Raw genomic sequence first — 25,127 nt, 5'->3', positions numbered from 1 at the left:
ATTTAAAAGTTATATAAAAAGTTTAATTAACTCTCTAAATTCTATAGGTACCACATAAAATGGATTAGATGATAAACATATCTTGTTTGAAATTGATGAAAAAGAAACTATAAATTACAATAATTAACAAAAATAATCGCAATTACATTAAAAGTATTCTATCAATTAACAACATATATTGTTTGAAATTGACGAAAAAGAAACAATAAATTACAATAATTAATAAAAAAAAATAGTTGACGAAATTGACGAAAAACAAATTATAAATTACAATAATTAACAAAATAAATCTCTCGACTCCAACAAATCTATCAATTAATGCCACATAAATTGGGACATGGCAAATAACATATATTATTAAAAAATTAGGTTCAAAATGTACTATAAAATACAATAATTAACAACTTAATATATTAAAGAGACATATAAAAAATGGTTAATTTTTGAAATTCTGCATGTGCCACATAAATCGAAACAAAGAGAGTAATAAATATTATTTTCAAAATTATGTAAAAACAAAAGTACTATAAATCACAATAGCTAACAGTTTAAAATATTTTTAAAATCATATAAAAATTTCAATAACTTTTCAAATTCCATAATATGACATAAATTAAAATAAAAAAATAATATATTGGACACCGTGCTGACATGGGTCATGTATCTAGTATTCAATAAACATCATACAAATATATAAGGGAATCAAAACTCAAAAGAGAAAAATGTCAATAGTGAAAACCTTTTTAATCATGTGCATTAAAAATAGTTGTTGGATATTTTGTTTAAGGCAAAAGGCATAAATTGCCCCCTAAAATTGTATCCAAAAGTCATTTACACACTTTAACTAATGGGGAGACCTATTACACACCTTAAGTACATAAAAGTGTATTTATTTCCCCTTTCTGTCACCCAACTCAGGGCGCGTTTTGCTCCACATAGTTGAGCGCGTCAACACGCTAATAAAGTCATTTTTATTTTTATTTTTTAATTAAAAAAACCCAACTCAACGGTTATATTCCCATTCTCTTCTTATAACCCACCCACCCGACCCTAATGAACAAGAACCCTAAATTTTCACCCAAAAATCTGAATCAAGAACCCTAAATTCAAACATAGTTCAAAATTTCTTCTTTTGAATCAAAGGTAACTCTTTTTCAATATTATTCATTCATCTCTTTTCCATTTTGATTCATTCCTAAACTTTGGTGTCTTTCTCTCTCCACAGCCCCTCCTGTTCTGGTGTCCTTCTCCCGCAAAAAAAACTTCAGAAAATAATATCTGACATGGGAGAATCTACTAAGTCACCATCATCTGCTTCAAAAACACTGCAAAATCGAAGAAATCTTTAGCTAAAATTAGGATTTACGGACGAAATTTACGATTAGGTTTTGGTGTTCTTAGAGAAAGGAAACGGGTGGGTGAAATAAATGGACTAGGGTAAATAAAAATGGATTTGGGTGAAAAGAATCGGGTTTGGGTGAAAAGAAATGGGTCAAATGAATCAAATTGGGGTCTTTTACTACGTGGCTTCACTAGGAGGCGAGTGGCTCTCACTCTATGCATAATGTCCTAGGTTGGGTGACGGAAGGGGCAAATAAATACACTTTTATGTACTTAAGATGTGTAATAGGTCGCCCCATTAGTTAAAGTGTGTAAATGACTTTTGGGTATTAGGGGGCAATTTATGCCTTTTCCCTTTGTTTAATGATTATTCAATTGATTTCATGTTAAACCCATTAACCAAAACTAACATAATCCACCTACTTCACACTTGTCAATTCTTGCATTTCAAATGTGACACTCTTCATTTAAAAAATCTTCTGCTCAACCAATTCGATCATCCTAACAGATATTTCGCGTATGTCACACTTATTGTAATACCTTTGCACTCAAAACTTTTGTTGTATCTTTTGTCTCCTTAATCCATTTATGACAAGAATTGGTCTCTGTAAGTTATTGGATAAGTAGTCATCTTATCCTATAAACTAGTTACTATTTCTTCTATAGTTTCGAAAGTAAAGTTTGTCCCAACAAAATCAGCACTAAGGGAGTACCTTTGTATTTGTATAAGTGGATTTTTGAGTTTAACTATTTAATATTTAGAATTTACCGACTCAATTGTCCCAAAATTCAAGCTAGGTAAATTTTACGAAAGACTTAGAAGTGACATGAGATTAAGGTTTATTATCCCATTACAAGCTGTTGTACTGCCCATGTGGCATACGTAAGATTGAATAGTCTATCAAAAAGTGGTAAATATATATTTCTATATATCTAATATGAATAGGTCCAAGGACTTTCATGGATTCATTTTTGTCAATAAATAAATAAAAGAAAATAGAAATAACATATTAAAAAGGTATTAACAATAGATATATTTTACATGTGGTGATGAAGTGATAAGTATAACAATGGAGTATCTGTTATTATCTCACCAGCACAAATAATAACAAGTAATTATGTCAATCAAGATTGAATGAATAAAAAGGAATTATCTATGTTGTTTTTATTTTTTACTGTACCAAATTAAATGATTTTAAGTGACAATTAATTAGCAACAATAGTTTAATTGCTGCTAAATATGTTATGTAGAGGTAATTAACACTCTTTGTTAATTTTTCTAAATCTTATAATAACAATATTGGATCAAATTGTAATTAACTAATGTCGCTAAAGACTTTAACACTCTTTGTTAATTTTTCTAAATCTTATAATAACAATATTGGATCAAATTGTAATTAACTAATGTCGCTAAAGACTTTAACACTCTTTGTTAATGTGCATATTTATTTCTGCTAAAAATTATTTTTGTTGTAGTATCTACTTAAATTAGAATCTGAATCCTCATACTTCTCAATCCACTAATTTATCAACCATTCGTCACTACTATCAACAACAATATTAATAACACACTCAGTATAATTCCACAAATAAATTCTAAGAAAGTAAAATATATACTAACTTTACCCCTACTTTTATGAAAATAGAGAGTCTGTTTCCGATAAATCCTCGACTCGATGTCTTTTGACATTGTTATAATTGCACCTTTGTATTCTAATCGCCGCACCAAAAATGGCATTTGGCCACTAATTAATGAAGAATCTTTTGATCAATGGACACTTTTTCATTATGAATTTTTTTAATACATTAATTGTTCTTTCATGATCCTAAATAGGCAAGTTGTCGATAATTGTTTTTTCTTAACAATGTACTTGTCAAAATATAGAAAAGAGTTTTTTTTTTGGATCATATAACCTAAAATATTTTGGAATATGGAATTTTGTTTAATAATTAATTTTTTGCTTTCATGTTAAGCCCATTAAACCTAAAATTTTGCATAATCCATGTCACTTGACCCTACTAATAACTGTTTTTTCTTGAGAATCTACTTTATCTAACTGACAGTTTTAAGATATAGTAATCTTTTGGACATTTAACAATATAGTACTAAGAAATTACAAAGTTTTAAGATTATTTAATTAACTAATCTTCAAGCTTATGTGGAAAGAACAAAAACAAGCTACGAAATGACATAATCTTGTTGTGTTCTTCTAAAGTAATCAAGTATATATTACTGATATAACACCCCAGAAAAACATTTGAACTAAAACTCGAACCGTTCTTCGTAGTGAGTGAGATGTTACCAAGGAATTAAAAATTTCTTAAGTGTTAAGGTCACTAGATGTAACACCTTGAGTTCCAAAAAGAACTAAATTGGAAATAGCAAAATCTGAAATTTGGCAAGTTAAGCTAAGCATGAGTTTTGGGTCAATTTTCAAACGACCATAACTCCTAGCACAGGATGAGTTAGGTGTGCTACAAGATACTGTAGGAAAGATCTTTGAATTATATTTCCAACGCCACCGAGTTTTCTCAGTTTCGAGTACGTATGAGGGAGATATGTCCATTCGAAGTTGGGCTGTCTAGAAAGGAAAGTCAAAACCGGATTTTAGAGGGGTATTTTGGTCTTTTTCTTACCCAATAAGATTTAATTCATTTTTAGTAATATTTTAGGGGTCTAATCTGATTAGGTTCAGTTTTATAATCCTAATATACGCCTAGGGTTTTAGTTGAGAGTTCAAGAAGAGAAAAGAAGAGAGAAGAGGAGAAAAGAGGAAAGGATGAAGGCGTTCGTCGACGTTCTTGAGTTTAGTTATGGATTTTCGCCATGGGTTTGATCCCTAAGAGGTATGTAAGCTTCCATAGTGTTGGGTTCTTTCACTCAGGCGCCAATCATGTTTTATTTCAGCGTAAATTCGTTCTAGAAAGTTGAAGGTTTAAGTTCTTGATAGGTGTTCTTGAAGTTCATTCTAAATCTTGTTTTGTTGGGGTTTTGATGATTTCTTGAGATAAAAGTGATTGTTTTGAGAGTTGTTTTGAGTGGATTGGTGTGTACTTAGGTTGGGTAATTGAATCTAAGGAAAACTTGAGAAAAGAAATCGATTAAAAGCGATTTAAGGTCAAAAAAGAGAAGAAAATTCATCAGAAATTCACCTGGGAAAGCTGGCGAGATGCACCCCCGTAGCGCCAGGAAGGCTGGCGCGACGCGCCCCAGTAGCACCAGGAAGGCTGGGGCAGCGCGCCAGTAGTGCGCCAGAATTGGGTTCCAGTAACTTAGGGGCTGGCGTGGAGCGCCAGGAATGCGCCCAGGTCGTCTGGCCCCAACCTTTTTCTGGCGTTTAGCCTATCTAAGTTCTTCTAAAGTGTACTAACACTTCCTATTGATTTTAACTACTCTAAATGACTTCTAAACATCTAGAAATCATCCATGAACATGAATCATAACCTTGAATTCATAATTCAAATTCAAGGTAGAGTTAAGAGTTAAGCCTTGAAGAGTTCTTCCGAACATTTGAAATAGTCCCTTTGAATCTTTTGAGGAGTCTTCTACAAATTTAAATAACTTGTTTCAAGACTCGAGCAAGTGAGTATAAGAATGAGGAGAATGTATTCACGAGTCTACTTTGTCATCACGAGATCTTTTGTACCACAAACCATAACTCTTGAATTCATAATCCAAATTCAAGAACGAGTTAAGAGTAGAGTTTAAGAAAGTCTTTGAGTTCAATTGTGGATCTGAGATCAACTATCAATTCGAACTAAGTTTGAGTAAGTAAGTATGAGATTGAAAAGAGTCGTTTACATGAGTTCCATGTTGTGATGTAGACCTTCGAGTTGAGTTGTTCATGCCCATAAATTCCGCATGAACTCCATAAGTTGAGTATCTTCAACTTCTAAGTCTTGAGTATTGAGTTCCTACTCTTTTTTCGAGAATATATTCCTAATCATGGGACTATTACATGTTACCCATGAAGTCCTTGAGTTGGGTTATACATATCCATAATTCTGCATGAACCCTATAAGTTGTGCAGTCTTGAGATGAGAATTACCTTTGAGTCCTTGAGTCGAGTAGTTCATGCTCATACTTCCGCATGAACCCTATGAGTTGAGCATTCTTGAAATGAGTAGTATCATTGAAGTTCTTGAGTTCCAAATATTGAGTTCTATCTATGGTTATTGAAAACCTTGCATTGAGTCGTTCACATCCATAATTCGGCATGAACCATATTTTAAGAAGTCTTTTACAAACGTTTTAACTTTGTTTTAAAACTTAAGATTTGAGTTAAGTAAAGAGTAAAGAGTAAAGATTGAAGTTCATTTCTTCAAAGAAGTATATAGGGACTATGTATTCTCAAAGAGTTTAAAATGTTTTCACATTTGAGAAAGGAAGGGAACATCGATTCCAAGAGAGCTTTTAAACTAAGTTTTGAGTAATTATCTCAAACCAAAGAAAGAAGTTTGTTTTAAAAACATATGAGCTAAGTATATTTTGGGAGTAGTATTGAGCACCGATAGAGGGATGCGAGTAAACCATGTAGCCATCATGGGTAGTATAGGATCATACTTTTTAGATAACTCATTAAGATGCTTTTAGCATAGACTAGTGGATCCACGGCAAAGTATAGGACAGTTTTGGCAGTGTGGGCAAGACACTGTATCACCACTTAGGCTCATAGTGGTGGTTGTCGGTTAGAGAAACTCCCACATAAACTATATTACTTTATTATATGAGTAAAGTTGAGTTTGTTATTGCATTTTCTTTAACAAACTAAATTGTTTTCTACTATTTTAAAGGCTTTCTATATATTGCATGTGTAATTGTTGCTTTATATTGAGATGAGTATCTAGAGTTGAGTACCAAGATTCGAGTATCATATCTTTGAGTTGCGTATCTAATCTCTGAGTTGAGTATCTTATCCTTGAGTAATTCTGAGTTGAGTAAGAGTTGAACAAGTTTGAAAAGAGGTAAGTATCTTTCCTTTTTATCAAGTTTCAAGCTTATGTTATGCTTTAAAATTCCCCTTACATGCTCGTACATTCTACGTACTGAGCCATTTGGCCTGCATCATTTCATAATGCAGATTCAGGTATTTGGGATCATGAACAGGAGTTTCGTTGATACCACATGGAGTTCGAGTTAGCTATGGTGAGCCTCCTTGCTTCCGGAGGATTTCATTTACTTTTCAGTTTTGTCAGGATGTCATGGGTCTTGTCCCGACTTCCATCTTTGTCAGTTAGAGGCTTCATAGATAGACAGTAGAGTTTCAGAAGTCTGTTCATTTATTTTATTAAATGTTTTAAAGACTTAACTTGCATGTTTTATGGCGAGTTGAATAATTTATTTTTATTCAGAGTTTTCTTTTGAGTTAAAGCTTGTATTTAAGTTTCATGAATTTTATTCAATTTTTAAGCTTTTGCATGCTTGAGTTAGTCTTCCATTTGTAGTCATCCAGGATGAGGGTTCGCTTAGGGACCAGCAATGGTCTTCGAGTGTCGGCCACGTCCAGGGTGTAGACTCGGGTCGTGACAACTGACATATCTAAGACTATAAGATTTAAATGGTTACATGCATTTTAATTAATATAAGACTACGAAATTCAAAGTCTTCCTAATTTATTTCTTGAATTTTGTGTCTAATTAAACTCAAACACTTAAATTATCATAGTATACATATACGCTTTCATTGTATCATTGATTTATGCTTCAATACTTTAGTGAGACCTTCATGATACCAACACAATAAATCTATATACTAACATGATATCATCGAGATTTGCTTCAGTCCGTAATGATATCACCACATTATATCTATATAATGTTATGGTATCATTGATGTGTACTTCAATCATTCAACGATACCTCCATGATACTATCATAAACTGGCATGGTATCATTAAGTATTGTTTCATATAATCAGTAATACTCCTCAGGTCATGTATGATGCCATCAAAATATGTGAATATACTATTGCGATACAAATGTTTCCCTCCTTCATTCATTAACAATACTACTCATTTATTAATGATACCACAACAATATATACATATACTGTTATGGTATCATTAAGATTTTCTACATTCATTCATATACATCCAATTTTATATATATATATATATATATATATAATAGCATAGTATCATTGACTAATGAACATTCTTTCAAGGGAGGAACTCATAATTTATCGATGATACCATCACAACTATCATATACTGACATGGTATCATTATGGACTATTTCTTATAACCTGTAACTCTCTTCAAATCATGTATGATACCATAATTATATATGAATATACTGTTGTGGTAGCACTTAAGTTTCTTTCCTTAATTTATTTACAAAACTACTCATTCTATAATGATACCATACCAGTTTATCCATATATTGTTGTGGTATCATCAAGGCTTCCTACAACGAAGAAAAAAGAAATTACATATGTCATTTTTTTACTTCTCACTACATCAAAAATGAGTGTTAGCAATAATTAATTAACGACAATGGTTTAGTTGTGTAAATGTGATTTTTAAAGTCATTTAGCATTCTTTGTAAATGTCTCTAAAATGGATCCAATTGCAATTAACTAATGTCGGTAAAAGTTTTAAAACTCTTTGTTAATGTGCATATTTCTTTCCACTAAAACAGTTTTTGTTATACTGTTTGTTGATATTAGAATCTGAATCCTCATACTTCTCAATCCACTAATTTATTTGTTACCACCATCAACAATAATAATATACTCAATATAATTTCACAAATAAAATTTGAGAAAGTAAAATATATACTAACTTTACCCCTACTTTTATGAAAATAAAGAGTCTGTTTCCAATAAATCCTCGACTAAGCCTCTTTTAACATTGTTATAATTGCACCTTTGTATTCTAATCGCCTCTCCAAAAATGGCATTGGCCACTAATTAATGAAGAATCTTTTGATCAATGGACACTTTTTTCATTATGAATTTTTAAATACATTAATTGTTCTTTCATGATCCTAAATAGGCAAGTTGTCGATAATTGTTTTTTCTTAACAATGTACTTATTAGTGTTTTAAAAGGCGGGGTGGTGAGGCGAGACACTTTATATAGTAGGGTGCGAGGCGTAAGCCCCGAGACACGGGGCGTAAGTCTCATGGATCTACGGGGCGTAGTTTCATGTATATTCAATTTTATAGTTTTATTACTAATAAAATAAGCAAAAGTAAACCTTTCAATAATTTTACAAATAAATTTTTATAAATAACCTATAATATAGAAATTATATTATGATTTTTATTTGAGATAAGTATTAAAAATCATTACACCAATAATAAAAAAATATGATTTAAAGCAAAAAAGGTTCAAAAACATAAATTAAAAAATTCCAGGCGTACGTTTTTACGTCCAGAACTTATATTTTTACGCCCAAGATTTACGCTTTTATGCTCAGGGCTTACGCCTCAAATTTTAGAACTTACACCTTATGAATCTACGTCTTCAATTTACGCCCCGGAGCGTTTTTGAAACGCCCTGCCCCGAGACTCACCCTAGGACTCGCCCCAAAAACATTTTTGAAAACACTGGTACTTATCAAAATATAGGAAGAGTTTTTTTGGATCTTATAACCTAAAATATTTTGGAATATGGAATTTTGCTTTCATGTTAAGCCCATTACACCTAAAACTTGCATAATCCATGTCACTTGACCCTACTAATAACTGCTTTTTCTTGAGAATCTACTTTATCTAACAGACATTTTTAAGATATATTAATCTTTTGGACATTTAACAATATATTACTAAGCAATTACAAAGTTTTAAGATTATTTAATTAACTAATCTTCAAGCTTACGTGGAAAGAAAAAAAACAAGCTACGAAATGACATAATCTTGTTGTGTTCTTTTAAAGTGTCTTTTCTTTTCTTTTTTGGTTTTTCACCCGGTGTCTTTACCACGTTTTGTTTAATATATATACTACTCCATCCGTTTTAATTTAAGTGACTTATTTACCTTTTTCGTTTCTCTCAAAAAAAAGTATTGTTTTCTATATTAGTAAGTTTTTCAATTTCAACATTTTATGTGACATATCTAAGACCACAAGATTTATATGACTACACACACATTTAATTTAAGACTACAAAGTTTAAAAGTCTTTTTTATTTCTTAAACTCTGTGCCAAAACACTTAAATTATTAATCATTTTTGGCTCGTTATTTTGTAGGTGACCTTGTTCTTTTAGCATCAATATGTGAAGAATGAGATGCTATGCGTTTTGTGATGTATCTTATTTCTTTCATGTCTTTAAATTCTTAAAATGTTAATTAGAAACATGAGGCGGATCGAGCTAAAATTCTCGTTGGGCTTGGCAGAACTTAATAATTTTGGTCAAAACTGTCTTCTTAAAAGTTTAGAACTCATAAGCTAAAAATTCCGAATCCGACTCAAAATTGTAAAGCAATATTTTGAAATAAGAGGTTTTAGAAATAACTACAAGAGAGCATAGTTATATTAAACTATATTATCCAACAAGGCATGTTCTTATGTTTATAAAATCACACGCTTTAAAAGATTCCATAAGAATGTAAGCAATGCATATATCCAAAAAAAATAATCAAATACATCAATCCCTCAAAAGTATAATGGCCTTTGCCCTTTTGGCTATTTATAAAATACTTTAATTAAGTAATAATTCAATCTAATTTGAAAAAAGTGGTCCTTATTGCTAAATGTTCAAAACTAGTCTTAGTGTAGAAGACCAATGAGTGCCCCTTGGATGCTTCAAAAGACCATATTCTCACCCTCCCTCCTAAAGTTGCTTTCAAAAATTTCACTAGTTTATAAGTTAATTATTTAAATAACACTAGTTCGCAATATTACGAATCTTATCAGTTTTTGGTGCATCCAAATACGTCAAGATACATGTATCTCGGGATACATGGGATTAAAATTAGGTGTAATTTGTTCTAAATACACTGTGTCCAAGTGGATTCGCATGTTCTGGGATAAATGGAAAAATCTCGCTTGCCTCCCTCCCATCTTGCTCGCCACTCTCGTATCTCGCTCGCTTATCTAATATCCCAGATAGATAGACTATTCTCGCTCGCCTACCTTCTATTCTTGCTCACCTCTCTCCCTATTTCAGTGTATCTAGTAGCAAAAAAAAAACATGTATCTAATTGTATCTGAGTTGAAATCTGATATAAAAAATATCAAATAGTGGGATAAAATATAATTATTTCGAACTATAAGAAGAATTAGTAAATATGATAGAAATATTGGTATAATTAGGTAGTTTCTTCTAAAAATTTCATCTAGCATTATATTTTCCCTCTCTCAATCAAGTATTACTTGGTGTAACTTTGTTTTGGTTTTATCCTTTTCATTTTTTGGTATTTGTTTATTAAACTTTCAGACATTTGCATTTGCAGTTGATAGAAAATACCTTGGCACTTTTGTGATCCTGTTCCACATTTGTAGCCTGTAGGTGATCAAACCTTGTCAATGTGTTAATGGATAACTATACCTACCAGGGGTATAGCTACAGCCTACATTGGTGTTAGGGTGTCCAATTAGATACATTTTGTCGGAAAATTATATTGTATATTAAAGTAAAACGGTGTACAAAGTTGTTAAATAACGTATTCTGGACACCATTGACACAACAAGATGTTGTAGCCTAGTGGTTTTAGGTGCCTTAAAAGAGTCAAGTCTTTAAGCATTTGTGAGTTCAAATCTTGCTAATAGTAGTTTTAAGCCTCTTTATTTTCAATTTTTTTCATGTATATTACGTAGTTTAATTTTACAATTTTCATGTATGTTACGTAGTTTAATTTTAAAATTTCTAGTGCACTCATTAATCCAAAAAAATATGGACACCCTTCGTGAACTTTCTGGCTATGCCACTAATACCTACATTATTGCATTCCTAGAAATAGAGCAACCACTGCCAAGTGTACAATTAGTTGGTTGAAACATATGGGTAGCAAGAGGTAATTAAAAGTACTCACCTACGGGTTATGGTGCAATGGTAAGACTGATTCATCCTTGACTAGAGGTCTTGGATACGAGCACTGGATATGAAAAAGATCATGTTGGGAGTCCTATCCCTGAGTGGGTCCTGCAGTGCACAATCCAGATTTAGTCAAGACTCTAATATGAACTTCGGACACCAGATGAGAAACAAAAAATAATACTCAACCACTTTCATTGTGATCAAATAGATAAATTATAGTAAGGATCATTGAGGATTCATCAAAATTGTTTTACTCAACCCTTGATGAAAAAGTTCTTTTTGAGAATGGGGATATTGTTATGAACCTAATATACAAATATACCTTTGTAGAGGTGTGAACTGAATGATGGAGAGAATACATTTAAATAGCGAAATATTATAAACACACACGTTTGGCTATTGAAAAATTTTAAATTCAAAAAATTAAAATCACAAATTTGAAATTTAAATTCTACCTTTTGGGTGATTGATTTCAAGTTAAATTTTGTTAAAAGTATTATAAATACACACATTTGGCAACTAAAAAAGTTGAAGTCCAAAGTTTTCACGAATTTAAAGAATAATTAAAAAAAGTTTTTACTTTTTCACTCCAAATTACTCATAAAAAGAAAAACAACGTCCATTGATATTCATGAAAAACATAACTTCAATTTTCAAATATCATTTTTTTTAAAAATCTCAAAAAAAAGAAGGGAAAACTACACAAAATAAACCCAATTGTGAAACTATTTATCCAAATTAGATCCAACCCAAACTATTTAGCCTTAATAGACCCATGACCCAAACTATTTACTTGCTTACCCCAATTTCTCCTTTCTTATTGCGCATGATGTCAACGTGACATCATCATCACTACTATAATTAATCCTTTATGATACTCCGTCGATTATTGATATCATATCGGATCATACATGACTGAACTTAATCCTCTATGATACTCTGTCGATATATTGATATCCTATCAGTATCATATAGGATTGGGCTCTTTTTTAAGAAACAAATAAGAAACAATTAAGAGAAAAATTAAAGTCAGAATCTTATTTCTTAAACTCTAAATTAGTAGAAACTATATATTTTTTTTATTTTTTTAATAATTAAATATTGAAGGATTGAAACATATATCAATGACACCACGACAGTATGTAGATATACCGTAGTAGTATCATAGATGATTGAGTAATTTCATCGAAGGACTGAAGCAATCCTCAATGAAAATAATGTTCAGTTACTCATTGATATTACCAGAATATATTATACTTTGATGGTATCAAGGAGGAAGAAACAATCATTCAATGAAGACACTGCTCATTTACTCTTTGATACCATAAGAGTATATTCATATACTGTGATGATATTAGAGAGGGAAAAAAAGAAGCCAACATGCGATTTTTTTTTTGATATATGTCCTTTTAAAATAAAAGGGGCTATGAAAGTAATGGGACATTTAAGGATAAATATTTTACTTTTTTAACGTATAAGTATTTCCCCCCCCCCCCCCAAAAAAAGTATAATTTACCTAAATCTCGTTGTGTTAAGAGCTAACTACATTGTTTTCCTACTCTTTTTCAAATTACAAAAATTTCTTAAAATGGTAGGAAATTTTAGAAATTATAATTAAATAAGATGTGTATTTAGGTAATCTTTCCAACGATTTTTTTTTTTGTATAAAATAACAAACTATTAATTACAAATAAATGCAATTTTTGTTTTAACTCGATTCAATTTTAAACGAATTCAAATTTTATGCAGATACACAACACAACACAAATGCAATTTTCATAGACACACACCCGATTTATACAAATCGCTATGATTTATACAAATCAGATGCCTGCGATTTTATATAATCAGATGTTGCCTGCGATTTTATACAAATTTGATGCTCCATAGCAAACACGCAAATAGCAAAACTATAGTTATAGAACACTAATATGATTTTTATGTTTGCTAAACATAAAATTTACTCAAAAAAAGGAAAAATTGTATGAAATAGCAAACTATTAATTCAAATTAAATGTTATAGCCATATTTTATTTAATTGTAATTCGCAGCAAACATCCCCTTTTTTGTCATCTGATTCGATATACAATGTCATTTTCGGTATACAATTAGCCATTTTATATATTTCGATATAAAATGTATAAAATGCGTTTGTATTTGTATAAAGCGAGAGAAAAGTGTGTATACAAATACAAATACATATATTTTCGTCCTATACACTTATAATTATACAAATACATATCTTATTATACAAATTACAATGTATAAATTATTTTATACAAAATTGAACAATTTGTATAAAATTGAATGTATTTAGCGAATTATACAAATAAAAAACTCCATAGCAAACATAAAATTTGCTATAAAGCGCAATTATGCAAACTATAACTATAACATATAAATATGATTTTTATGTTTATTATATGTGAAAGTCATGATCAAAAGACCACTCAAATATAAAGTCCAAATTACATGAGCCCATGAATCCATGAAAGTCCAATAAAATATGACCCGGAAATCTATCGTCTTATCCGAAGACACAAACACAAGCCAGTAGTTAGGAGTAAGTAGTGTACACTAATGCCAAAAAATTTCTTCTTCTTCACTGAGAATCACAGAAATGGCTTCACTATTAGGAACTTCTTCTTCAGCAGCAGCAGCAGCAATTTTAGCATCTACACCCTTCTCTTCTCGTTCCTCTAAATCTGCTGTTTTATCCCTTTTCCCATCTTCAGGTATATAAATAAATGTGTTTTTTCTACTAATTGTGTTCGCATTGTTAGTGGGTGTTCAAAATTTTTGTATATTATGTCATTTCTTGCTTTCCTTTGAATTGGGTTTGGGTTTTTTTTTTGTGAATTTCTACTAATTGTGTTTTTTTATTGTAAAGATTTATGTTTTTGTACTGATTTTGTTCCTACTGTTTAGTGGGTGTTTACATTTTTTTGATATCTATGCTTTGAATTGGTTTTTGAGAGTGTGTGAATTTGGACTCTTGGTAGTATAGAGCACTGTGTATTCAGGTAGTTTTTGGATTTTGGTATTCGTTATTATATGAGGTTTACGTAAGGACCGTGTACGCTCGACCCTTCCCAGGTCCTACTTTGTGGGATTTCACTGTATGTTGTTCTTGGATTCTTGGTAGTGGTTATGAGTTAGAATTTTATGGGTAAGTATGAATTGATGGGCATTGTTATTGCAGGACATAGCCAAGGGAGGAAGTTTTATGGAGGAATTAGACTCCCAGTTAAGAAAGGGAGGTCCCAATTCCATGTGGCAATTTCCAATGTTGCAACTGAAATCAGCCCTGCTCAAGAACAGGTACCAATTTTTTATCGTTTCGGTATTACTTGATATGGTAATTTCATCAGGTGTTTTGCTAAACAGTTGGGTAAATTGTGTGGAAGATTTCTATTTTCTATATAATAATGTGGGATTTGGGTGTTTGGTTGTGGAGTTTTCCAGAATTTATGTTGAGGGTATGAAGCAATGTTGTGTGAGAGGTGGGAAGATTATTAAGATGCATATAAGATGTTTGCTGAAGAGCTTGGACACTGTCCCTTTGTCTACTCCCCCGATTCGATTTGTTTGTCTAGTTTCGACTCTACACGGAGTTTAAGAAAATAAAAGAAGACTTTTGAATCTTGTGATCCTAAACTGAAGATCCCTTTAATCTTGAGGTTTTAAACATGTCATGTGTAAAGATAGAATTAAAGAGTTGCCAAAAAAAGGAGACATTTTTTTCATTAAAAAAAGACTTTTTTCATTAGTTTGACAAAGAAAACACGATATTGGAGTAACTTTGGACACAACAACAACATACCCAGTGGAATTCATCAAGTGGGGCCTGAGGAGGGTAGAGTGTATGCAGACCTACCATTACCTTGTGGATGTAAAGAGACTATTTCTGATAGGAGTTACTTTGGATATATTAATGTATTCGAGTTCTTGAACATTGTAAAAGTTTTACAAGAATGATGTCAATCATGCTATGACGTCCCAAAGAGGAAAGATTGTCATACCAAATAGCTCATGGGGAGTATTAAGTTTGATGGCAAGGATCATCCAAAGTCGAATTCAAAATAGTTTTGTTAGGTTCAGCCTTTAGAAAGTTCCAACACTTGGGCAAAATGATTTATTTGGAAGGCAATGTATTTGCAACCCTTTTTATTTTGGGGGGTTTACCAAGTATATTGATTCCTTTTTGGGACTGATTTGGACTGTTTTTCCTTGAGCCGAGGGTCTATCGGAAACAACCTCTCTACCTTTAAGGTAGAGGTAAGGTCTGCGTACACTCTACCCTCCGCGGATCCCATTTTGTGGGACTACACTGGGTAGGTTGTTGCTGTTGTTGTTGTACCAAGTATATTGATAAGCTTTTACCTACGTTGTAATTTTTAGGCTCAGAAACTTGCTGAAGACAGCCAGAGACCGGTGTATCCATTTCCTGCCATAGTGGGGCAAGATGAGATGAAGTTGTGTCTTTTGCTGAATGTAATAGATCCAAAGATTGGAGGCGTGATGATTATGGGTGATAGAGGAACTGGGAAGTCCACCACGGTTAGGTCTTTGGTGGATTTACTTCCAGAAATAAAAGTTATTTCTGGTGATCCATTCAATTCAGATCCAGAGGACCAAGAAGTAATGAGCGCCGAAGTCCGTGACAAATTGAGGAAGGGTGAGCAGCTTCCTGTATCTCTCACCAAAATCAACATGGTTGATTTACCACTAGGTGCTACTGAGGACAGGGTGTGTGGGACAATCGACATTGAGAAAGCTCTTACCGAGGGTGTGAAGGCATTCGAACCTGGTCTTCTTGCTAAAGCTAACAGAGGAATACTTTATGTCGATGAGGTTAATCTTTTGGACGACCATTTGGTAGACGTTCTTTTGGATTCTGCAGCATCAGGATGGAACACTGTTGAAAGAGAGGGGATATCAATTTCACACCCTGCTCGATTTATCCTTATTGGTTCAGGTAATCCCGAAGAAGGAGAACTTAGGCCACAGCTTCTTGATCGATTTGGAATGCATGCCCAAGTCGGGACTGTGAGAGATGCAGAACTGAGAGTGAAGATCGTCGAGGAAAGAGGTCGTTTTGACAAGAACCCCAAGGAATTCCGGGAATCATACAAGGGGGAGCAAGAAAAGCTCCAGAGCCAAATCACCTCAGCCAGGAGCGGGCTTTCTTCTGTTACGATTGATCATGATCTTCGTGTTAAAATCTCTAAGGTCTGTGCAGAACTGAATGTCGATGGATTGAGAGGTGATATAGTCACTAACAGAGCAGCAAAAGCATTGGCTGCACTTAAAGGAAGAGATAAGGTAACCCCAGAGGATATCGCCACTGTCATTCCCAACTGCTTAAGACACAGACTTAGGAAGGATCCATTGGAATCTATCGACTCGGGTTTACTTGTTGTTGAGAAATTTTACGAGGTTTTCGGCTAAGGAGATAGAGGGCTTTCTTCTTTGGGTAACATTTGCCTGCACAAGCTGTTTTATAGAGCAACATACTTGTTTTTGTCTTGATTTTCAAATTCTCAAATCATCTAAAGATTTGACAATTGTAAAAACTGAAGATTGTCTTTGTACTGTAACTAAACTTACTGGTATTTGATTATTATCAATCTCTGGTTATTCATTCTCCTTGCTTTGGCGTAAGGTTCCTAATGTTCTAACTCTTGCCTCGTTTTGTCTGAGTTGAAAATGAACCCCATAGTCGATCTTTGGTGGGAGTATGACTTCCTTCGTACCAAAGAACAATCCTACGGTTCAAGTTCCAGCAGAGACAAAATACATTACGTAATATCTTTTCATCTACCTGTGCTTTGGAAGACAAAGTTACCCGACAATACCTGTGCTGATGGAAGGTAAAAAGTATCAACTGCATTAGTAGAGGTGCACGCAAGTTGACCCAAACAGCCACCATTATTTACTTATATTTAAAACGTCAATATACTTTTTGGAGTTGGAGCAATGTAAATAACACTATACTTTCACTATCAATGATGCTACTAAACTAAGATGTGTTACACAGAGAGCAACGGCTATAAATACATATGAAGGCACATATTTATGTAATTTTGAAGGAACTATCTCTTATGTTCAAAGTTCAAAGGACAAAAGTCCCGCGAAAGATTTGGCAATAACATCTTTCATTGACGACTTCTATTCCAAAATCTAGGCCTTCGATCTTGAAAATCAGGGGGGCGCTGGTACACAACCGATGCAGCTTTAATCAAAATAGCAGCAGTAAAAGCCCATATGATATACTTCTCATTCTCTGTTTGATGATCAAAGAAATGGATTACGTATTTATATCCCATGTGTTCAAACTCTTGTTCTCGTCGATTCTCATCCTAAATAAACCAACATGTCATTGTAAGAGCAAGTGAGGACAAAACTTGTAGACGAAAAGGGAGTTTGTAGACTTACTAACCTTAAGAAACATTTCTAGAGGTGCATCAAATATTGATGCCACTTCTGCAGTGTTTATCAACGGGTTGAATGCGTTCCGGTCCCAAAGTATGCCCACAACTGGAATCACTGTAATTCCCTTCTGAGAAAAAAAAAAAAGAACACCAATTTGAGCCCAGATCATATAGATCTTATAGGACCAGGACCAGGACCAAGTTTTAACACAATGGTCAAGAAACGAAAGATTTCATAGGCTAAGCCTCAATGCCCACGAATAGTTTGCATTTGAAACTTGCAACTGTAACTTCTTATACCAGCTAAGCATTGATCAAGATAAGTTCCGAAAAATGTAACAGATCACTTAAACTCTAAGTAGAAATGACAGAAAATCAGTAGATCATCGACTAAACATTCAGCTAGACGTTTGTTTGTATGACCATTGCTTCTCCTGTTTAATGCAAGTCCTCAAAAAGAATTTCAAGAACCGTCATTCGATTAGACTCTTTTTTACTTCTCTTGAGGTAAGCAAGGCTTCGGTTGCAATGTCGATTGTGTGATGGACATGAGTATGACATCCAGTATCAGCTAATCTACAATAGACTTGATAAAAAAAGTTTCATTAGTCTTTCTTTTTGGGGTTTTGAACAAGAAATCTGTTTTCCACAATGCTCTCGACAACTGATTACTTAGTATCATTGTATAATTATTGTTGTTGTTACTACTGTTCTTGGCATATATATCCACAAAGTTTGATCCTTTCAACTTTGATATAAGAAAACGGGTTTGTATTATCAACTGTCCCTACTGGCCATCAATATTCATGCAGCTGAGGAACCTTAAAAGCACAATATAGAGTGTATGCAGACCTTACCCCTACCTTAAAAGGGCATGAGCACAAAATAATATGGCTCAAATGAAGCTAATGGAGACAAATGCATTACCTTGGCAGTAAAGGATTCAAGAACAGTGACAACATCTACAAGTGAACGGTCTAATCCAATCTCCTCCTCAGCCTCCCTCAGTGCTGTCTCAATGTCATCGGCATCACCTTCTTCTACTTTTCCACCAGGCAAAGCAACTTCACCTAAAAACATTAAAAATGAGGGGTTAAGCTCAATCTGCAAAGGTTGAGGGACTTGTATCTTAGGTCACAAATTCGAGCCTTGAGCCAAGCGAACTAAATCCAGTCTTTAAGTGGAGAACGACAAAGGGGAAGCCCATCATCCTTGAGTTTCAAATGTTGCGATTGGCCCAATGGATTAGCTCCAGACGGGTTTCTCGATCATAAAAAAATGTCATGCATTTTATTCCCAAAGTTAGACTCAGACCTCCAGCCTTGGTGGACAGGTTTACATGAGACCTATGTTTGAGTGATGCAATCTCGATGCTTCATTTTATATGGTGTTATTTGATTGGGCAACTGACTCTCCCACGATGGTCGTGGATGGATCCTTGGTTTCCTTATACAGTCTTGGACATTCTTCCCCACGTAAGCTAGCTTTTAGGGTTGAGTTATGCCCCAAAATTCATTTTTTTATCACAATAACTATGTCTCAGTCTCAAACAAGTTGAACTTATCTATATGAACCCTACTATTTCATTTAAACTCATTTCATATCCTCATTATACAAAATAAAATAAAAGTAAATAATGAGTCAAAAATACATATACTCTCTCAGTCCCAATTTATGTGACTTACTTTCCTTTTTAGTTCGTCCCAAAAAGAATGACACATTTATATATTAAGTTACAATTTAACTATAAATGTCCGTCTATTTTATACTTAATGAAATGATTTACAGCCACACAAATTTCTATCATTCATTTTGGACCACAAGTTTTAAAAGTCTTCCCTTCTTTCTTAAACTCCATGCCGAGTCAAACAATCTCACATAAAATGGGACGGAGGGAGTAAATAATAACAATAATAATAATATCAAAAGTTCTCTAAAATAGGCTTTAACTTAGTTAACCCACCGCGGTTACAAGTTTTCTACCTGAACTATCACCAGTTATTGTCGAAACATCTTATAATAGTTCAGATATAAAACTCACAAAATAGTTACCAGAGTGTGAAGAAAGTGTGGAAGCTCTTTTGGTGAGGATTACACGAAGATGGCCTTGCGGGTCTTCAAATAGACACACCAAAACTGCAGCCCTGTTTGAATTGGTGTTATTAGGTATTTGGTTTACCCCCAATTCTTGATTTTTGGGAACAAATTGTTGAATTTGGGTATTTATAGGGCTATAAAGACGAAGCCTTTCACCTAATTTCATCAGTCTCTCTGATCTGTTACATGCCATTTGGGCACTGAAAAAGAGGAAAAATGATTTAGGTAGGGAAATGATTATAATCCAAAAGAAGACTCAAAATTAGGATTTTTATTTCATATGTGATAGCTTCTTATTGGTTGAAATTTTTTATTAATAAAAAAAATTATTAACCAACCAACAAACTTAACTCGGATCCTTAACCAAGCAATCCAAATCCTGACCCAAAGTCAAGTCAAGGTAGGGTCATAGGTTGGTGTCGAGGTTCGGGGTGCTAGGAGTCAGGGTCTCAGGTTGAAGTCGCGGTCAGAATTTGGGTATCATGATTAGAAGTTGGGTCTCAAGTATGGGGTTGGAGTTCGGATCAAAAGACTAGTTCCGCGTAGAGGTTGGGAGTTGGAAATTGGGTCTCGAGACAAGGTTAAGATCTAAGTCGGGTTCATGAATCGGGTATCAGATTAGGTTCGGGGTGAGAGCCAGGGTTGGGATTGTGCAAGTCTCGGGCCGAGTCCATTGTCAATTGTCTGCCAAGATTATATTAAATGCTTCGGAACAATGTTTTCTTTTAAACCACTTATTTTCAAAAAAAAAAAAAAAAAAACACTTAATTTTTCTTCCTACCAAACACACCCTTAAGTGTTCTACACAATCAATCTACTTATAAATTTACTCTATTTTTTAATCTACCAATTATATTTATTATAAATAATTATTTATCATTACGAGTAAGTTAACCTAATAATACAAAATTATTATGTATTTGCCGTGCACAAAAAGGTAAACTCCAATTTAAATACAAAACAATTACCCAAAGGGAAAAGGAAAATTCAATTAATTACCCTTTCCCTATCAATTACAAAATAGGTCAATGATTTTTATTTTTTAACTATATATAAGAATATATTGAAACCATCTTCTTTGTTTAATTCACATAAAAATACTTTCAACATGGAAAATACTTTAGAATACCCCAATATTATCTCCTCTAATATTAACACAAATATTGATATAAAATATATCATCACTTCTCATTTTTCTTCTTTACCACCTTTAACCATTCAATTTAATATTCATATTCATGAACAACATTGGTTTTATAATCGAAATAATATCAAATCACTTTGTTTCAAAGTCAACCCTACTGAATACATGTCACATGACATGTTTTACAATGTCATTCAAAGAAATCTCGATGATATCGGTCAGGAATACTTTGATAATAATCGTCGTGACAGAGTCATACTAGATATGATACATAAAATACGCATAGTTATTGCAAACACATCTAAGAAAAGTTTTAAAGATTGTCGTTGATGTAACATTAGACATTGACAAAGTTTCTAAATTTTGTTACGAGAAGAGTCGCGACGGTTCAACGGGATGGTACCTTGCAAGTCATTAGTCATCCATGAGTTTGATGAAGAATGTTACAAATGATGATTGTGTGTTTTTTCGAGACTCTGGATAGTTTTCAAATATATAAATTTTATCTTAAAATATCAATACTCAAATTCATATTTGTTCATATTACTCCTTCATATATATGTAACATTAAGAAACCAATAAAAACTTTTGAATAGCTAAAGAAGTGTATTTATTATTTATTATATATCAAGAACTTTTGTTTGTGGTTTTAAATTCATATGCTATGTGGATTATTGGAATGAAAGAAATGTACTAAATTTTCATGAGTACAAGCATTTGAGTGTCAAATTAAATTTCAAGATCAAACAGATATTTGAAGATAAATTTGAAGCTGGAAAGCCTGCTCAAACGAATGGGAGAGTTTGCATAAGATGAATGTAAGCAAAACACCATAGACAAGACGAAACTATGTTAAAGGTTCCAAGTTCGAAGGACAAAAGTCTCTCTCGAGAGAGAGAGAGAGAGAGAGATTTGGCAATAATGTCTTTCATTGGCGATTTCTACTCCAGAATCTAGGTGTTCGTTCTTGAAAATCAGGTGGACGTTGGTACACGATCGATGCAGCTTTAATCAAAATGCCAGCAGTTATAGCCCATATTATATACTTCTCATTCTCTGTTTCATGATCAAAGAAATGAAGTACATATTCATCTCCCATGTATTCACGTTCTTGTTCTCGTCGATTCTCATCCTAAATCAACCAATATGTTATCGTAAGAGCAACTGGAGACGAAACACGTAAACAAGAAAGGGAGTTTTTAGACTTACTAACCTTCAGAAACATCTCTAGAGGTGCATCAAATAGTGCTGCCACTTCTGCGGTATTTATTAACGGGTTGAATGTGTTCCGGTCCCAAAGTATGCCCACGACAGGAATCACCGTTATTCCCTTCTGAGGAAAAATGAAACTCCAATTCAAGCACAGATCATATAAATCTTATAGGACCAAATTTTAACAAGATGGTTAAGACAGAACAGATTTCAAAAGGTAAGCATCAATGCAGTAGAACTGTACTATTGAGAATAATGCTCCACGAAATGAAACTGAAGCATTTGAAACTTGCAACCCGATACTTCAGTTAGACTCTTTCTTAACTTCTCTTGAGGTAAACAAGACTTTGGCTGCAGTGTCGATTGTGTGATGGACATGAGTATGATAAAAAGCTACATTGCTCAGACCCTCCAAAAGTATTGCCCTACCCGTGTTGGATACTTCAAATATACAAAGCTTTTGGAGGATCCAATGCATACCAGTTGTATTTTCAAAGAGTCTGAGCAACATAGATAAAAAGTTCCATTACTCTTTCTTTGTCGGTTTACCAACATGAAACCTAAAATGTCATGTCTAATTTTGCACAGTGCTCTCTCAACAACTGATTACTTAGTACCATTGTGTTACTATTGTTGTTCTTACTGTTCTTGGCATATATATGTTCCGTGAAATTTGATCCCTTCACCTTCGATACAAAGAGACGTGCTTGTATTATCAACTCTGTTCCTACTTGTCATTAATATTTACGGAGCTAAGAAACCTTAAAAGGGCATGAACACAATATAATGTAAGACTCAAATGAAGACAAATGCATTACCTTGTTGGTAAAGGATTCAAGAACAGTGACAACATCTACAAGTGAACGGTCTAATCCGATCTCCTCCTCAGCCTCCCTCAATGCTGTCTCAACGTCATCGGCATCACCTTCTTCTACTTTCCCACCGGGCAAAGCAACTTCACCTAAAAACATTAAAGTGAGAGGTTGAAAGATTTGTGTCGTAAGTTACAAGTTCGAGCCTGAGAGAGGAGAAGGGTATCCTCAGGTATTGAATGTTGCACAAAGGGGTTAATTAGCTCAATTAGCAAAAAATTTATTTACTTTCTTAAACTTCGTGTCAAATCAAACAATTTGAGACGGCACTAAAAGCTAGTCTTATAATATGTCATCACATTTCTATAACATCATATCATTAAGGGGTTGTTTGGTAACTAGCTAGTTAGAGTTATACAAGTAATAGTAACGTAGAAATTAGTTATGAACAAATCTATATATATTATGCTACACATGAATAACTTACATCCTAACCAGCTACCAAAAGTATTATTACTTATACAGAATTCAATACTTACACGACTCACATCTAAACCAACTATCAAACGACCCCTAAGGGGGTAACGTTAAAAGAACTTCCAAATACAAAAATGGTCCCAATTAACATTATAGTATTATTTAGGGGTGTCAAAAATAAACCCAAACATAAGTAACCCGCCCAGAATTTTAAGGGTTGGGCTCAAGATAATTTGAATTGGGATCAATCTCAACTCATTCAAGCATAACCCATTTTAAGAGAATCATCAATTGAGCCCAATTCAATCTCCAATTTCAACCCTTTTTAAAACTATATACTAAGATATGTTCCTATATTAAATGTATGAATTATTATCTATTTAAATTTTTTTAGGATTTATCTATCCATTTGTTACTTTTTTAAAAAAAAAAAATCTTGAGCGGAAATTCAAATTGTGATTATAAAAATTAATTATCACTGTGTTAAAATTATTGAAATTAATCGGGCCAAATTGAATGGGAAGACCCAACCCATTTTTTAGCCCATTTGAACCCAAAGTAAACTTGGGCGGGTCAAGACCCAACCCGATTTCTATCTCAATCAATTTTAATATCTCCAATTTCAACCCTGCCCATTTGACACCCCTAGTATTATTCATAAACTTCAAATCATGAATCCGACTTTGATTACTACGATATCAAGTGAACAGCATTGTACAAATTTAACTTCAACAAATCAAATAGTTACCAGAGTGTGAAGAAAGTGTGGAAGCTCTTTTGGTGAGGATTACACGAAGATGGCCTTGTGGATCTTCAAATAGACACACCAAAACTGCAGCCCTGTTTGAATTAGTGTTATTAGGTATTGGGTCTGCCCCTAATTCTTGATTTTTGGGAACAAATTCTTGAATTTTTGAACTTTGGGTACTTATAGGGTTATAAAGACGAAGTCTTTCAGCTAATTTCACAAGGCTCTCTGATCTGTTAGATGCCATTTGGGCACTGAGAAGGAGAAAGGAGAAAGGAGAAAGGAGAAAGGAGAAATGGAAAGTGTGTTCTTCTAAAAGCTTATAAAAAGCAGGGGTTTCAAATTTGGAAAATTACACGATTTATATATGGTTAAAAATATTATTTTTAATGTATACCTCATTCAACTTTTTGTGTGTTTTCTTGGTTATATTTTGAATTTTTTAATGAAAATTCTGATTAGATTACCGTTAATCCATCTTTCTTTTTTTTTCCTACTTCAGTGGCCAGATGAAAGTGTAGTTTTTTTTTTTGACTGTGTTAGTTAGGAGTGTTTTTTTAAAAAAAATAAATAAATTTTGATTTGATCATTTGATATTTAAAAACTATTGATCCAACTAATTTAGATTTATGTCAAATAAATTCATATCGAGATAAAAGGCTTCAAGATTCTCCATTTCCAGACTCAAATTCAAACAAACTTTTGATTAAAAATAACAAATCTCAACTATTTCATCATAATTTCGTGACAACAATAATATAAAGGTATAGTTACCAAGTTAAAAAAAAAACAATATGAAGGTATATACTTCATTTGAATTATATTCTTTTGAGTACACGAACAGCTACGTGATTATATTCACATAAGAAATAGAGACGGT

General features: G+C 33.1%; 3 protein-coding genes across 3 annotated transcripts; 1 reads left to right on the top strand and 2 right to left on the bottom strand.

The window, feature by feature from the left end:
- Positions 1–13,867: 13,867 nt before the first annotated feature.
- LOC102591731 (magnesium-chelatase subunit ChlI, chloroplastic) lies at positions 13,868–16,972 on the top strand. The gene is made up of 3 exons (XM_006360998.2): positions 13,868–14,058; positions 14,526–14,644; positions 15,725–16,972. Exons 1-3 carry the CDS (start codon positions 13,944–13,946, stop codon positions 16,772–16,774), a joined length of 1,284 nt encoding a protein of 427 aa, XP_006361060.1. The 5' UTR covers positions 13,868–13,943; the 3' UTR covers positions 16,775–16,972.
- A 263-nt stretch (positions 16,973–17,235) lies between these two features.
- On the bottom strand, positions 17,236–20,114 carry LOC102591071 (nudix hydrolase 22, chloroplastic-like). Its single transcript, XM_006360996.2, has 4 exons — positions 19,810–20,114; positions 18,685–18,827; positions 17,766–17,885; positions 17,236–17,685 (listed from the first exon to the last, which is right to left on the bottom strand). Exons 1-4 carry the CDS (start codon positions 20,045–20,047, stop codon positions 17,482–17,484), a joined length of 705 nt encoding a protein of 234 aa, XP_006361058.1. The 5' UTR covers positions 20,048–20,114; the 3' UTR covers positions 17,236–17,481.
- Positions 20,115–21,780: 1,666 nt separating this feature from the next.
- LOC102591406 (nudix hydrolase 15, mitochondrial-like) lies at positions 21,781–24,556 on the bottom strand. Its single transcript, XM_006360997.2, has 4 exons — positions 24,248–24,556; positions 23,029–23,171; positions 22,212–22,331; positions 21,781–22,130 (listed from the first exon to the last, which is right to left on the bottom strand). Exons 1-4 carry the CDS (start codon positions 24,492–24,494, stop codon positions 21,927–21,929), a joined length of 714 nt encoding a protein of 237 aa, XP_006361059.1. The 5' UTR covers positions 24,495–24,556; the 3' UTR covers positions 21,781–21,926.
- Between the last annotated feature and the right edge of the window lie 571 nt (positions 24,557–25,127).

This window comes from Solanum tuberosum, unplaced genomic scaffold, assembly GCF_000226075.1.
Source record: "Solanum tuberosum cultivar DM 1-3 516 R44 unplaced genomic scaffold, SolTub_3.0 scf00338, whole genome shotgun sequence".
In the NCBI taxonomy this organism is placed as follows: domain Eukaryota; kingdom Viridiplantae; phylum Streptophyta; class Magnoliopsida; order Solanales; family Solanaceae; genus Solanum; species Solanum tuberosum.
The sequence above is the reverse complement of the archived record's forward strand: the minus strand, read 5'-3'. Positions and strand labels throughout refer to the sequence as shown.